Source organism: Heteronotia binoei, chromosome 1 (genome assembly GCF_032191835.1).
Source record: "Heteronotia binoei isolate CCM8104 ecotype False Entrance Well chromosome 1, APGP_CSIRO_Hbin_v1, whole genome shotgun sequence".
NCBI lineage: Eukaryota > Metazoa > Chordata > Lepidosauria > Squamata > Gekkonidae > Heteronotia > Heteronotia binoei.
Genome location: NC_083223.1, coordinates 80,090,995 through 80,107,843, shown reverse-complemented (window position 1 = coordinate 80,107,843; position 16,849 = coordinate 80,090,995). Strand labels below are relative to the sequence as shown.

General features: G+C 42.4%; 1 protein-coding gene across 1 annotated transcript in view; it reads left to right on the top strand.

The window, feature by feature from the left end:
* Positions 1-4,420: 4,420 nt before the first annotated feature.
* CEP162 (centrosomal protein 162) overlaps positions 4,421-16,849 on the top strand; it is a 68,593-nt gene continuing 56,164 nt past the window's right edge. Inside the window, exon 1 of the mRNA XM_060236650.1 lies at positions 4,421-4,532. Coding sequence (XP_060092633.1) covers positions 4,473-4,532 — 60 coding nt within the window. The 5' untranslated portion in view covers positions 4,421-4,472. The remainder of the gene's footprint in view (positions 4,533-16,849) is intronic.

The window sequence follows — 16,849 nt, the reverse complement described above, 5'->3', positions numbered from 1 at the left end:
TTCTGCAAAGGAACTTCAAGAACAGAATGGAGAGGGAAATTGCTGAAGTACAAATTATTATGAAACTTGAAACAAACACCTCCCCAGGACTGAACAGGGATATTGGGTTTTTTTTATCTCATTACATATGATAAACCACTTTCACCAAGTATGGCTATATATCCACAGTATCTCAATGTATTTCTCTTTTAGGATAGTGTATCAGAATAATGTTTTTGTGTTGACATACTCAAACAAGGGATATTCGCTGTTTATCTCATTACATCTACTAAACCCATCTTCCACTATATTTTAATGTTTTTTTTCCTAATGGCAAACTAGAATGATGTCTATATTTATGTTACATGTTAAAGCTTAAATTAGTGGGACAGGAAAAACTTCTGGGAAAGAAATGCCCTCATTTTGACCCAGGCTTATTAGCAATAGAATAATTAACAGACATTCTCACATTCGGACATGTTACTGCTGTACTGGTTTCCCATGCTAATGCAACCCAGATAAAAGGTTTTCTGAATTTGTTAATTTTACTATTCTGCTATTGGATTTTAACTTTGTATCACTTTGCATTTTAAACTCCACTAGCTATATGTAGCTCTGCTTACTGTACCTCATTCTCCATCTGAAGAAGTGTGCATGCACAGGAAAGCTTACATTCTGAATAAAAGTTTTTTGGTATTGAAGGTACTACTTGACTCTTGCTTTGTTCTTCCTCTTCACACCAACAATGCTGCCCACCTGGATCTATCTATGTGGAAAAGGTCTAGCTTTGGATCCCATGGAAGCTCACTAAAAAGCTTGGGCCACTCATTCTCTCTTTCAGCCTATACTAGCAGCTCACAGCGCTTTTGCTGTGAAGATAAATTGGGGGGGAGGGGCAGAAAGAGTAATGTTGTAAGCTTCTGTTGGTCCCCACTGGGGAGAAAAGTGAAGTATAAATTTCTAAATATACAATTTTTAGGGACATCTCATTAGCTCCAGAAAGAAACCTTAGTGACAACAAAGAAACCCTATCAAGAAGTTCTGAAGCTGTAAGTAAATTAAATTTGCTGCTGGGACTGGATCCGTGATTTTCAATACCTCATCAAGATGAACAAACAAAGTCCATTCTGCATTCTATATTTAGGAGAGAAGTCTGCAGCGGAATGAAAAACAAAGCAAAGCCCTTGCATCTCCACTCCTGCTGCTCAACTGTAGCCTCAGGCTTCAGGCAGCTGAGCCACAAATTTGCCAGATGACCACCAACTCAGCCTCTGCTGAACAAAGCAGAGACAGATGGAGCCATGTTGAACAGTGACACGGTGTCCCCTTGCCAAAAAACACATTCTCTTCCACAGTTTTAAGATGCTACTTCAAAATTCAGCTTTTTTGCCAATAGAACGCCCCAACTAAAACTCAGGCAAGACAGCCCTTATACAAAGCAGATCAGCAACCCTGTAACTTGTAACTTCAACCCAGCAGTATAGTTTTGCTGGATCTTCATTTAAGAGTTTGCAAGAAAGAATGAAGGACTTCTAATCTTCAGTCTGTTCCAAATGTTCCAATCTGCCTCTAAGACAAATCTTTCTTCATTCAGGAAAGCCTGTAATTATGCATACCTGCTAGCTGTGTACAATAAACTACACAAGGACTTAAAAAAAAAAGCTTCCTATTGTAAGTGTTATCAACCTAGTTTGATTTTTTTATTCTAGTTATTTCCACATGTGATTCAAACCCAGACAGGTTTTCTGAACAAAAGTGAAACAAACAGTATTTAAATAAATAAACAGTAGTTAAGAGAAATACATGAGCAGATTGCTTGCAACAACTTTGTTGCACATTAAGACTAAACAGGTTGCACCATTTATGCAGCATTACTAGTAGAATAAAAGGGAGGGGCTGCTTCTATTATTAAAATTTTAAAAACCCAGCAATATAGTGTCAGCAGTCCAAACTTATCTATATTTATTTGGAGGATCCACCAAATTTCATTGCTTGCTCGGAGGCAACTGCAGACAGGATTGAAGCCTGCGTGTTTGCAATAGACATATGAATCCAGTTTTTATTGCCAATTTCTTCAAAATATGACCCTCCCATGGCAGCCCCCCACTGAATTGCCAGTTCAAAACTCTCACGCAAACTCCCTAATGACAGACTGGTATCACGTCACTGGAGAGGACAGAGGAGAGAATTGGGCAGATTTTATTCCTTTTTGCTACTTTGGTCCAAGAAAAGCAAGCAGCGCAGTACAACGTAATGCCAAAACGTCACTTTCGGCGGGGCATCGTCTTCCATAGTATTTACATTAAACAGCAGTTACGTAGTTGACAACTTTCTAAGTTATGACTATTCTTTCACTACTCTAACGTGGTTTGACAAAATATACCCCAGTCCAAATAACAGTAGTAAACACAGCGACTCTTGCTCCGAAACTGCTATCCCCGCACACTCTTCGCACAAATATGCCTAGGCAAGAAACACAGCGACCGAGAAAAGCGGTGATCAAATTGGCTTCTTCTTACAGATTTACTTGCTTCGTCCCAGCTTTACTTCCCCAAACACTTTTCTCGTGTATTTCCCCCCTCCGCCATTAGGTGGCGCGACAGCCTACAGTTCACAAAACCATCGAACGTAGCCCTCAAACTGTCACATGACTTCCTCTGCTGCGGCCATCCCCTCAAATATAGTCACGTGCCCTCACACGGCATTCGCTATGGCTCACGTGACCGGAGCATATCCTATCACTATGTCTACAGTTTGCGCTACGGAAGACTGGTGGCTCAGTCTGTTTCCTAGGCAACTTCTCTGCTGACGCTGGAAGCAGAACGCTCTCAGAAGTGAAAGGATGGTTCTTTGCATTGTTCCGTTCTGCGCGGTGAAATAGCTGAAGGAGAGAGAGATTGTTGGCCGAATTGAACCTAATCTTCGAGAGCTCTTGTTTCCGCTCAGAGGCGGTAATGTAATAAGGTGACTTTTAAGCAAGGGGAGGGAGTAGGAAGACAGGAGGATTCTGTCCTCGTTATTTCCTATTCACAGATTAAAGAAGTCTGGCAGCAGCATCCTTTTCTCTCTGGGGCCTCCTTGGAGAATCTTGGAGTTTCCATTTGTTCCTTTCATCCAAACTGAAAGCAGTGAAAACAGAGCTGCAGAGTGTTGGATCTTTTTAGTTCAGAGCAAAAACATGTAACTTGAAGACAGGATAAAAAGCTTGTAAATTGGCCGGATGGATTCCCCCCCCCGTAAATTTTAACCCCACCCTTTCCCCAAATAACGTAGGCCAGTATGCTGACTTTATAGTTTCTCTTCTGTTCCCCATCCATTTTGTCCTTTGCATAATCCTGTGATGTAGTTCATGGTGGGGCTTCACAGTTAGCGTTTCCCATGCTTGCAATTGCACCTCACTGTCTCCATAATGTTAATGAAGTTGATTAATATGTACTTAGTGCATAGGGAAAGAAGGAAACTGTGAAGAAAAGTAGCTATTTATTGCCTCGCTTCACTTGTTTGTACGTATTGCTGGTAAAGTAGTACAATACTATTATGTTCTTTTTTAAAAATAGATTTTGAAAAAGAGTAGATTATGTGGTATTAGAAGTGACATTTCTAATCTTCTTACAACATTGAGACCTTTTTCCAGGTGCTTATATAACAATACATGCAACTTGCTTACTGAGGCATCCACCTGGTCGTTTTATGCTGGTCTGCCAAAGTGGTGTGCAGGGTTTGCACAAAAAAGGGTTGTTGTTCTTATTGATAAACTACCCACATTGAGGTTTGCTTGGGGGGATATTTTGAATAGACACTAGTCATATCTAAAGAGATTTAAAATGTTGTATTGGGTGTTAATCTGGAAATTCTTAATTTACTTCTCATTTATATAGTAGACTTTACAAAAGCAGATTATTAATTACATTAAGAAAGCCTTGTATATTTCTGTCCCTATGCCTGTGTGAGCTAACTCAACAGGGGTTGTTATTGGTAGGAAAGCATTAATATATTTCTGTCTAAAATGAGATAGAGATGAGACAGGACCAGACGGGATGAGACAGGACTATTTTTCAGCGGATTTGTGCAAAATATGCAAGAGTTAAACTGCCCAATATTAATTAGGGAGATATTTGTGAAGCTTAAAAATGTTCTGAGAAAATAGTTCTGTGAAAACTTTTTGTTTTAAAACTGATATACTTTGCAAAGAGTTAAAAGTAAATTAATTTATACTGTTCTAAGCATTAGATGGATATGGCTGCCAAATAACTGTTTTTTTCTAGACTTCTGTTGAAGTCCCCAAAATGTCAGTAAAATGTACTGTCCATTCTCTTAATATATTTTGGTAAAAACAATTATGCTATTTGTTCAAACTGTGAAGCACTACATGCTGTGAGGAAATGAGAATTAAAATTGAAATGTGTGGCTATAGCAGTAATTGCATTTTCTTTTTCGTTTTAGCATCTGTTCGTTCATGGTAATGATTTGGAAGTTTAAATCCAGTTTTGATTATGGCTCACTTGTTTTCAAAAGAAGACCTAGATGAACAGTTTGAACAGTTTTTGAGAGAGGTACGTTTATGTTTCTCTGTACCCTCATTGTTAAACAAGTCTCTTGTGCCCTATTCTGAAGGCTTCCAGAGTGTCCCCAGTTCCTCAGTCCAATCTTGTGTTCCGATGCTGTAGCATAGTATGTCATTGTAGCTATTAGGATTTAAAATATCAATTATTTCAATACTATTTCAATACCCATTGAAATAATGGGTTTTCTTTCATGTAAGTATACATAGGATTCAGTTATTTATTCCGTAGTAAGTGTGTACAGCCTTAGCCCTGGTTATTAGCCACTCTTCACAAATAGATATATTTGTGTTTTGGTTGCTGTACTCCAGGGGTGGCCAAACTGTGGCTTGGGAGCCACATGTGGCTGTTTCACACACACTGCATAGCTCTCAAAGCTCCCACTACCCCGTTGGCTGTCTTGAAGAAGACATTTGTCTCTTTAAATCACTTCACCAATCAAAGCCAGCTGGCTTCAGGAAGTTCCTTTTGCCAGCATGGTGTCATAGCCTGGTGACCAATGTAGTCAAAGTAGCATATCTCCAGTCACCCCACCCCCCTTTACCCACAGGTAATCCCCCTGTCCCCCAAGGGATGATACAGCCCACTTGAAACTTCTGCTCTAAACTAAAGCAACTGAAGATGGTCAGGGAGTGCTCTATGACAATGGAGTACAAATCCAATTCAGTAAACCAGTGACACATTTAGGACACTTTAGGGATAGTGATGCAGCCAACGTAAGTACAATAAACAGGAGGTTTTTGTTTATGAGAGAACATAAAGATTGCCAGTGTAAATTTTAATTGTGTATAAACAATGTGTTAGATTGTTGGATTGGATAGCAACCCCTTCTAAACACTCTCTATCTGGACAATCACATTCTAGGGAGTTATTAATGTTGTTCATCGTTAATGAGTCCACTTTTTTTTTAACTGCTGCATCCCAGTTCTCAGCAGTGCAGTTTTAATTGCTATGCCTGAATGGTTTAGGATCGCCGGAGACCAGCATAATGCTAAGGTACACTAGCTCAAGTGGGAAGTATATGGACTATATTCTAGCACATCAGAATGGAAATGGAAATATCACATCCAATGCTGTTCTGAATATTGTTGAATTAGTCTTTGTTACAGGGGATGTAGTAAGCTGCAGTGGAAGAAGAGAAAGTTCTGTTCTGCAAGAAAAGCTCTGTGATCATTGGATCCAGCCCATTGTTACTTAGATTTGTCACAAAAATGATTATGTCCAATAGGTCTGTGTACACTGTGTGTTTTTGTGGCTCTTTAGAGTTGTCAGACCAGCAAGAGACATTGTAAAGAGAAAGTATGGGGAGGTTCCCCCCCCCCCCCCAGTATTCCTTAAAATGCTAGCAATCAGACAATTGATAGATAAATGCTTATCCCCCAGATGTTACTCTGCTGTTGGAAGTTGACAGAATGGCTGGACATAGAAGGTTTCCAGACCTCAATTGTAACATCTGGGGGGGGGGGTTCAGTTTCTTCAGTTATAGTACCCCAAGGAGTATCAGCATCATCCAAGTCCCATGTGCTGAACAGAGGACGTAATTACAAAAGAAACAGCAAGTGATAACAGAACGTCCATCACATGCCTGTCAAGAACTCCCAGCTTCATGTGTTTTGGGCAGCAGTCTTGCATTAGTTTGGGGCAGTTGCTTAAAAGATATTACTTAAGTTTGACTTTGTTATTTATCAGGTGTACGTTAGACTCTGTTATTTATAGGATGTGTATTAGACATATATTTTTTAAATAAATCTGATTTCTCTAGGTAGTTCAGTCTCTTAGAAGAGAAAAATAGTACTGTAGTTCCCCGACAAGACATATAATACATCTAGTGACCTGTATGGGGGCTGTAAGCTTTTTCCTATGTGGAAGTGATTTCAGCATATGAAAAATGTAACTAATTTATGGACAATGAAATTCCTTAGTCCTCATGTTACAAGAGTTCTGGCAGCCTTGCAAACAAATCCAGAAACATTTCCTGCCCAGTAAATGTCACCTATCCATGCATTCCTATTTGTCATTCATGGCATCGTGCCCTTCTGAAAGGGCAGAAAGAACCAGTTCTTTAGTTAACAGCAGCTGCCTTCTTCAGTCACCTGAAGGTGATTTTCAGGCATGTCATGCATCTTGCAAGTGGCTGTTTGCAAACTTGAATTATAATACTTTACTACTTTAAAATGACAGCATTAATTTTAATTTGAAGGGATGGGATGATCTCAGAGAGGCCTGAGAGGAGCAGAACAGAGCAGAGCAGCTCTGATAAGCTGAGACAGCTGGAGAAGTTGCTAAGAATTTCTGCATTTTGAAAGACTTCATTCTGAGGCTTGGGTGACTGCTGAAAAGGCTGAGTTGTGATAGCTGGGGAACTGCTGTATGTTTGGGTGAGTGGGCTAAAGGTGAAAGTGATTGATTGATTGATTGAGAGTAATTGTTGATGATTGCTTAGGAGTGGTCTGCTCCACCCTCTTTGCATTTTAAGCTGCGCCTTGCCAAAGAGCTAAAGGGCTCTTGGCCTGTGGCTCTTCGGCTGAGGGCTCCCTAAGGACCAGGAACCCAGATCCCTGATTTCCTTGTTCTCCCAATAAGGTAAGTTGACCCTCCAGAAGGGGAGCCACGTAAACAACAGCATTTAAAGAGGACTGTATATTTAATATATATATCATGAAGGTAGAATGCCAGCAGGGGGGTGGGGGCTTTCCAGTGTTTTGCACTGAGTGTCACATGTATGACTATCTGCCCACAGGACAGAAGTCTTGGGTGTGTGCTCGATGCAAGGAGCTCCTGGTCCTCAGGGAACGAGTTCGTACCCTTGAGGCCGAGGTGACTGCCCTAGAGAAGCAGAGACGGTCAGTTAGGCAATTGGGGAAGACTCTCGGGGGCGTATTAGATGAGCCCCACTCTGAATGTGGCAGCCCCGTTGCTGCCAGAGAGCGTGAGGGTTGAGAGGGAACAGAGCACCTTGCTGAGGATAAGGGGAATGCGCCCTCAGAAGGGACCTCTTCTTCGGTTGGTGAGCGGGTATCCTTTCGCGCCAAGGAACCATCTCTGGGCAGGGGGAGAGGGGGGGTCTTGGTAGTTGGTGATTCGATCCTTAGGCAAGTAGACAGCTGGGTAGCAAAACCGCGTATTGACCGTATGGTGACTTGCCTGCCTGGTGCGAAGGTAGCGGACATTACGCGTGTAGTAGATAGGCTGATAGACAGTGCTGGGGAGGAGCCTGTGGTCATGGTGCATGTTGGCACCAACGATGTGGGGAAATGCAGTCGTGAGGTCCTGGAGGAGAAATTTAGGCTGCTAGGTGGGAGACTTAAGGCCAGGACCTCCAAGGTGGCCTTCTCGGAAGTGCTACCTGTTCCACGTGCAGGGCAGGAGAGACAGGCGCAAATTAGAAGTCTCAATGTGTGGATGAGACGATGGTGTAAGGAGGAAGGGTTTAAGTTTGTTAGGCACTGGGATGCTTTCTGGAACAAGCCGGAGCTGTACAAAAGAGACAGTCTCCACTTGTCTCCGGATGGAACCAGGCTGCTGGCGCTTAAAATAAAAAAGGTGGCAGAGCAGTTTTTAAACTAAATCTTGGGGGAAAGCCGACAGGAGATGGAATGTCTCTGGTTCGGGAGGACTCATCTCAAAGAGATGAAGGGTTGGCTTCTATTTTTCTACTGAGTAACGGATCAGAGTTGTCCACTGTGATGGTGACAAACAGTATGGACTGTCTGCTAGAGTCTCGAGGCGGCAGGAGAGAGGTGGCGGGCCTAGCTTGCTTGGGAAATTATAAATGTTTGTATGCAAATGCTAGAAGTGTCCGAAGTAAAATTGGTGAATTGGAATGTTTAGTGTTGGGAGAAAACATAGACATTGTGGGAATTTCAGAAACTTGGTGGAATGAGGAGAATCAGTGGGACACGGTGATTCCTGGATATAAGTTATATCGGAAGGATAGGGAGGGAAGGGTTGGAGGTGGGGTGGCTCTGTATGTCAGAGAGGATATACGGTCCAGTAAGACTGAGGTCAGAGAATTAGATTCCCTTTTAGAAATGCTTTGGGTTGAAATAGAGGGCCCAAAAGGAAATTTAACTATGGGAGTTTGTTATCGCCCACCAAATCAAAAGAGAGAGGACGATTATAATATGATGGAGGGATTAAAGATAGCGGCTAAACGTAAAAACTGTGTCGTAATAGGTGATTTTAACTACCCGCAGATTGATTGGGTCAATATGTGTTCTGGTCGAGAGAAAGAGACTGAGTTTCTTGATGCTCTCAATGACTGTGCTATGGAGCAGATGGTCTCAGAACCTACCAGGGGTGGGGCGATCCTGGATCTGGTCCTAAGTAATGCCCAAGACTTGGTGAGAGACGTAAAAGTGATTGTGCCGCTTGGGAACAGTGACCATAATGTTATTGATTTCACCATTTGTATAAATAGGGAGTTGCCCAAAAAGACCGCCACAACCACATTTAACTTTAAAAGGGGTAAATTCTCTGAGATGAGGAGGCATGTGAGGAGGAAACTGAAAGGAAAGGTAAATACGGTCAAAACCCTTGGGGAAGCTTGGAGACTATTTAAAACTATAATCCTAGAAGCTCAGATAAAATACATACCACAAGTTAGGAAAGGCACAAACAGGTATAAGAAGAGGCCAGCATGGTTAACAAACAAAGTAATGGAAGCTGTAAAAGGTAAGAAGGACTCCTTTAAGCGGTGGAAAACCAGTCCAAGTGAGATTAATAAAAGGGAACACAGGCAGTGGCAAATCAAATGCAAGACTGTGATCAGGCAGGCAAAAAGGGACTATGAGGAGCATATTGCAAAAAACATAAAGACCAACAATAAAAATTTCTTCAAATATATTAGAAGTAGGAAACCAGCCAGGGAAGCAGTGAGGGCCTTGGATGACCATGGGGTAAAAGGATTACTGAAGGAGGATGAGGAAATGGCTGAGAAGCTGAATGCATTTTTTGCCTCCGTCTTCACCGTGGAAGATGAGAAGTGTTTGCCCGCCCCAGAACCACTAATATTGGAAGGGGTGTTGAAAGACCTGAGTCAGATTGAGATGACAAAAGAGGAGGTCCTACAACTAATAGACAAATTAAAAACTAATAAGTCACCGGGTCCAAATGGCATACATCCGAGAGTTCTGAAAGAACTCAAAGTTGAACTTGTGGATCTTCTAACAAAAATCTGTAATCTTTCATTGAAATCTGCCTCCGTTCCTGAGGACTGGAAGGTAGCAAATGTCACCCCCATCTTTAAAAAGGGTTCCAGAGGAGATCCGGGAAATTACAGGCCAGTCAGTCTGACTTCAATACCGGGAAAGTTGGTAGAAACCATTATCAAGGACAAAATGAGTAGGCACATTGATGAACACGGGTTATTGAGGAAGACTCAGCATGGGTTCTGCAAGGGAAGATCCTGCCTCACTAACCTGTTACATTTCTTTGAGGGGGTGAACAAACATGTGGACAAAGGAGACCCGATAGATGTTGTTTACCTTGACTTCCAGAAAGCTTTTGATAAAGTTCCTCATCAAAGGCTCCTTAGAAAGCTTGAGAGTCATGGAGTAAAAGGACAGGTCCTCTTGTGGATCAAAAACTGGCTGAGTAATAGGAAGCAGAGAGTGAGTATAAATGGGCAGTCTTCGCAGTGGAGGACGGTAAGCAGTGGGGTGCCGCAGGGCTCGGTACTGGGTCCCATGCTCTTTAACTTGTTCATAAATGATTTAGAGTTGGGAGTGAGCAGTGAAGTGGCCAAATTTGCGGATGACACTAAATTGTTCAGGGTGGTGAGAACCAGAGAGGATTGTGAGGAACTCCAAAGGGATCTGTTGAGGCTGGGTGAGTGGGCGTCAACGTGGCAGATGCGGTTCAATGTGGCCAAGTGCAAAGTAATGCACATTGGGGCCAAGAATCCCAGCTACAAATACAAGTTGATGGGGTGTGAACTGGCAGAGACAGACCAAGAGAGAGATCTTGGGGTCATGGTAGATAATTCACTGAAAATGTCAAGACAGTGTGCGTTTGCAATAAAAAAGGCCAACGCCATGCTGGGAATTATTAGGAAGGGAATTGAAAACAAATCAGCCAGTATCATAATGCCTCTGTATAAATCGATGGTGCGGTCTCATTTGGAGTACTGTGTGCAGTTCTGGTCGCCGCACCTCAAAAAGGATATTATAGCATTGGAGAAAGTTCAGAAAAGGGCAACTAAAATGATTAAAGGGCTGGAACACCTTCCCTATGAAGAAAGGTTGAAACGCTTAGGGCTCTTTAGCTTGGAGAAACGTCGACTGAGGGGTGACATGATAGAAGTTTACAAGATAATGCATGGGATGGAGAAAGTAGAGAAAGAAGTACTTTTCTCCCTTTCTCACAATACAAGAACTCGTGGGCATTCGATGAAATTGCTGAGCAGACAGGTTAAAACGGATAAAAGGAAGTACTTCTTCACCCAAAGGGTGATTAACATGTGGAATTCACTGCCACAGGAGGTGGTGGCGTCCACAAGCATAGCCACCTTCAAGAAGGGGTTAGATAAAAATATGGAGCAGAGGTCCATCAGTGGCTATTAGCCACAGTGTGTGTGTGTGTGTGTATGTATGTATATATATATATATCTGGCCGCTGTGTGACACAGAATGTTGGACTGGATGGGCCATTGGCCTGATCTAACATGGCTTCTCTTATGTTCTTATGTTCTTATCTATGATAGACACCTGGGAGTACAAAATCTAAGGAATAATTTGCACATCAGTTTTGCAAAGGTGATGATGACCGTTGCCATGAAATGGCCAGGGTGTCCAACATAAACTGACAGTGGTACTTAGCTACTCGAAGGGGGGGGGGAATCACTTAAGCTGATTGTGTGGTTAACTGGAATAAAGTATCGTGAAGGTAGAATGCCAGCAGGGGGGTGGGGGCTTGCCAGTGTTTTGCATTGAGTGTCACATGTATGACTATCTGCCCACAGGACAGAAGTCTTGGCTGTGTGCTCGATGCAAGTTCGTGCCCTTGAGGCTGAGGTGACTGACCTGGAGAAGCAGAGACAGTCAGTTAGGCACTCGGAGAAGATTCTTGGGGACATGTTAGATGAGCCCAGCTCTGAACGTGGCAGCCCCATTGCTGCCAGGGAGCATGAGGGTCGAGAGGGAACAGGGCACCAGGCTGAGGATAAGGGGAATTTGCCTTCAGAAGGGACCTCTTCTTCAGTTGGTGAGTGGGAATCCTTTCACGCCAAGGAACCATCCCTGGGCAGGGAGAGAGGGGGGGGGGGTTCTTAGTAGGTGATTCGATCCTTAGGCAAGTAGACAGCTGGGTGGCAAAACCGCGTACTGACCGTATGGTGACTTGCCTGCCTGGTGCGAAGGTAGAGGACATTACGTGTGTAATAGATAGGCTAATAGACAGTACTGGGGATGAGCCAGTGGTCTTGGTGCATGTTGGCACCAATGATGTGGGGAAATGCAGTCGTGAGGTCCTGGAGGAAAAATTTAGGCTGCTAGGCGGGAGACTTAAGGCCAGAACCTCCAAGGTAGCCTTCTCAGAAGTGCTACCTGTTCCACGTGCAGGGCAGGTGAGACAGGCATAAATTAGAAGTCTCAATGTGTGGATGAGACGATGGTGTAAGGAGGAAGGGTTTAAGTTTGTTAGGCACTGGGATGCTTTTTGGAACAAGCGGGAGCTGTGCAAAAAAGACGGTCTCCACTTGTCTCCAGATGGAACCAGGCTGCTGGCGCTTAAAATCAAAAAGGTGGCAGAGCAGTTTTTAAACTAAATCTTGGGGGAAAACCGACAGGAGATGAAATGTCTCTGGTTCAGGAGGACTCATCTCAAAGAGATGAAGGGTTAGCTGTTACTTTTCTACCGGGTAATGGATCAAAGTTGTCCACTGTGATGGTGACAAACAGAATGGACTGCCTGCCAGAGTCTCGAGGGGGCAGGAGGAAGGTGGCAGGCCTAGCTTGCCTGGGAAATTATAGAGGTTTGTACACAAATGCTAGAAGTGTTCAAAGTAAAATTGGTGAGTTGGAATGTTTAGTGTTGGGAGAAAAAATAGATATTGTGGGAATTTCAGAAACTTGGTGGAATGAGGAGAATCAGTGGGACACGGTGATTCCTGGATATAAGTTATATCGGAAGGATAGGGAGGGAAGGGTTGGAGGTGGGGTGGCTCTGTATGTCAGAGAGGGCATACAGTCCAGTAAGACTGAGGTCAGAGAATTAGATTCCCTTCTAGAAATGTTTGGGTTGAAATAGAGGGCCCAAAAGATAGATAGATAGATAGATAGATAGATAGATAGATAGATAGATAGATAGATAGATAGATAGATAGATAGATAGATAGATAGATAGATAGATAGATAGATAGATAGATAGATAGATAGATGAATTTATTGTCATTGTTCTCAACAAAAAGAGAGCAACGAAATGAGGTGCTCTTCCACAAACATACCAACACATCAAACACACATATTCATAAACCATTTAAATACATCTGAAACCATTAAACCATTTAAACCATTAAAACCATTTAAATACATCTAAAACGGATAAACATTCATAAAACCATTAAAACCATTTAAACCATTAAATAAACATTCATAAAACCATTAAACATTCATAAAACCATTAAAACCATTTAAACCATTAAATACATCTAAAACAGATAATCCTTCATAACCCTGCATTTAACCTAACCACAGCACTTGGATAGAAACTGTCCTTAAATCTGTTTGTCCTAGCCTTCAACACTCTATATCGTCTACCTGACGGTAAGATCTCAAAAAGCAAATGGCCCAGATGTGTATGGTCCCTTAGGATCATTTGTATCTTCCTTTTACATGCCATATTATACAGATCCACCAATGAGGGGAGAGAACATCCACAAATCTTTTGTGCTCTTCTCGTCACTCTTTGGAGCACCCTTCTCTCTGCTTCCGTGCAGCTCCCAAACCACGCGCAGAGGCAATAAGATAAAATGCTCTCAATGGAACTACGATAAAAGGCAACCAGCAGACTCCCTGACAGTTGTAGTGATCTTAAGAGTCTTAAGTAGTATAGTCGTTGCTGGGCCTTTTTCTCTAGAGCTAAAGTATTTGCCCCCCATGTTAGATCCTGTTTCATGGTAATTCCCAGAAACTTCCATTCTGTCACCTGTTCTACCATAACACCATCAATAAACAACGGCTGGGTGTCCAAACTACTCTTCCTGTAATCCACTATAATTTCCTTCGTCTTATTTATATTTAAAATAAGATTATTTACTTTACACCAAAGGGACAGCTGTTGAACTTCCCTCCTGTACGCAGACTCATCATCCTCAGAGATGAGCCCTACCAACGTTGTATCATCTGCATACTTAATGATTTTGTTACTCAGACTGCTGGAAACACAATCAGATGTGTAAATAGTGAAAAGAAGTGGACTCAAGACACATCCCTGAGGGGTGCCAGTATTTAAGATCTTCACAGAGGAAATATATCCATCCATTTTAACCCTTTGTGAACGACCTGACAAAAAATTCAAAATCCACTCACATATAGAGTCCGACAGCTTCAAATCTTTAAGCTTAGACAACAATCTATGGGGTGATATTGTATTAAAAGCAGAACTAAAATCTGCAAACAACATTCTAACATACGTCCCCTTTTTATCCAAATGCGATAAAGCAGTATAAAGAACAGTATTAACAGCATCCTCAGTAGATCTATTTTTCCTGTAAGCAAACTGATATTCATCAAAAATAACAGGAAGGCAGGAAATAATATATTTTCGAACTAATTGTTCAAAACACTTCATTATCACAGAAGTCAAGGCCACTGGCCTATAGTCATTTAAAACCTTTGCTGGCGTCCTCTTTGGTATTGGGACAATAAGGGAAGCCTTCAAACAAGTGGGAACAATGGATTGTGACAAAGAACGATTGAAAATCTCAGTCCACACCCCGGCTAACTGCCCTGCACATTCCTTTACCACACAACCAGGGATATTATCGGGACCTGCAGCCTTTCTAGAATTTACTGCCTTCATTATACACCTAACATCGTGCTCCCTCACAACGAAAGGAGCACCTTGCTCGGTCCCCAATGATGATGTTACTAGTAATTCCGCTTCCTTTTGATCCACTTCAAACCGGGCATAAAAAGTATTTAACTCCTCTGCCAGCTCCTGCTGGCAAATTTAACTATGGGATTTAACTATGGGAAATTTAACTATGGGATTTTGTTATAGCCACCAAATCAAAAGACAGAGGACGACTGTAATATGATGGAAGGATTAAAGATAGTGGCTAGACGTAAAAACTGTGTCGTCATAGGTGATTTTAACTACCCGCAGATTGATTGGGTCAATATGTGTTCTGGTCGAGAGAAAGAGATTGAGTTTCTAGATGCTCTCAATGACTGTGCTATGGAGCAGATGGTCTCTGAACCTACCAGGGGTGGGCGATCCTGAATTTGGTCCTAAGTAATGCCCAAGACTTGTTGAGAGATGTATAAGTGATCGCACCGCTTGGGAGCAGTGACCTTAACATTATTGATTTCACCATTTGTATAAATAGAGAGTTGCCGCAAGAGACCAGCACAACCATGTTTAACTTTAAAAGGGGTAAATTCTCTGAGATGAGGAGGCATGTGAAGAGGAAACTGAAAGAAAGGTAAATACGGTCAAAACCCTTGGGGAAGCTTGGAGGCTATTTAAAACTACAATCCTAGAAGCTCAGATAAAATATATACCACAAGTTAGGAAAGGCACAAACAGGTATAAGAGAAAGCCTGCATGGTTAACAAACAAAGTAATGAAAGCTGTAAAAGGTAAGAAGGACTCCTTTAAGCAGTGGAAAGCTAGTCCAAGTGAGATTAATAAAAGGGAACACAGGCAGTGGCAAATCAAATGCAAGACTGTGATCAGGCAGGCAAAAAGGGACTATGAGGAGCATATTGCAAAAAACATAAAGACCAACAATAAAAATTTCTTCAAATATATTAGAAGCAGGAAACCAGCCAGGGAGGCTGTGGGGCCCTTGGATGACCAATGGGTCAAAGGATTACTGAAGGAGGATAGGTAAATGGCTGAGAAGCTGAATGCATTTTTTCCCTCCGTCTTCACTGTGGAAGATGAGAAGTGTTTGCCTGCTCCAGAACAACTTATATTGGAAGGGGTGTTGAAAGACCTGAGTCAGATTGAGGTGACAAGAGAGGAGGTCCTACAACTGATTGACCAATTAAAAACTAATAAGTCACCAGGTCCGGATGGCATACATCCAAGAGTTCTGAAAGAACTCAAAGTTGAGCTTGTGGATCTTCTGACAAAAATCTGTAATCTTTAATTGAAATCTGCCTCCGTTCCTGAGGACTGGAAGGTAGCAAATGTCACCCCCATCTTTAAAAAGGGTTCCAGAGGAGATCCAGGAAACTACAGGCCAGTCAGTCTGACTTCAATACCGGGAAAGTTGGTAGAATCCATTATCGACAGAATGAGTAGGCACACTGATGAACACAAGTTATTGAGGAAGACTCAGCATGGGTTCTGTAAGGGAAGATCTTGCCTCACTAACCTGTTACATTTCTTTGAGGGGGTGAACAAACATGTGGACAAAGGAGACCCGATAGATGTTGTTTACCTTGACTTCCAGAAAGCTTTTGATAAAAGTTCCTCATCAAAGGCTCCTCAGAAAGCTCGAGAGTCATGGTGTAAAAGGACAGGTCCTCTTGTGGATCAAAAACTGGCTGATTAATAGGAAGCAGAGAGTGAGTATAAATGGGCAGTCTTCGCAGTGGAGGACGGTAAGCAGTGGGGTGCCGCAGGGCTCAGTACTGGGTCCCATGCTCTTTAACTTGTTCATAAATGATTTGGAGTTGAGAGTAAGCAGTGAAGTGGCCAGGTTTGCAAATGACACTAAATTGTTCAGGGTGGTGAGAACCAGAGAGGATTGTGAGGCACTCCAAAGGGATCTGTTGAGGCTGGGTGAGTGGGTGTCAGCATGGCAGATGAGGTTCAATGTGGCCAAGTAAGTGCAAAGTAATGCACATTGGGGCCAAGAATCCCAGCTACAAATACAAGTTGATGGGGTGTGAACTGGCAGAGACTGACGAAGAGAGAGATCTTGGGTTCGTGGTAGATAACTCACTGTAAATGTCAAGACAGTGTGTGATTGCAATAAAAAAGGCCAACGCCATGCTGGGAATTATTAGGAAGGGAATTGAAAACAAATCAGCCAGTATCATAATGGCCCAGTATAAATTGATGGTGCGGTCTCATTTGGAATACTGTGTGCAATTCTGGTCACCGCACCTCAAAAAGGATATTATAGCATTGGA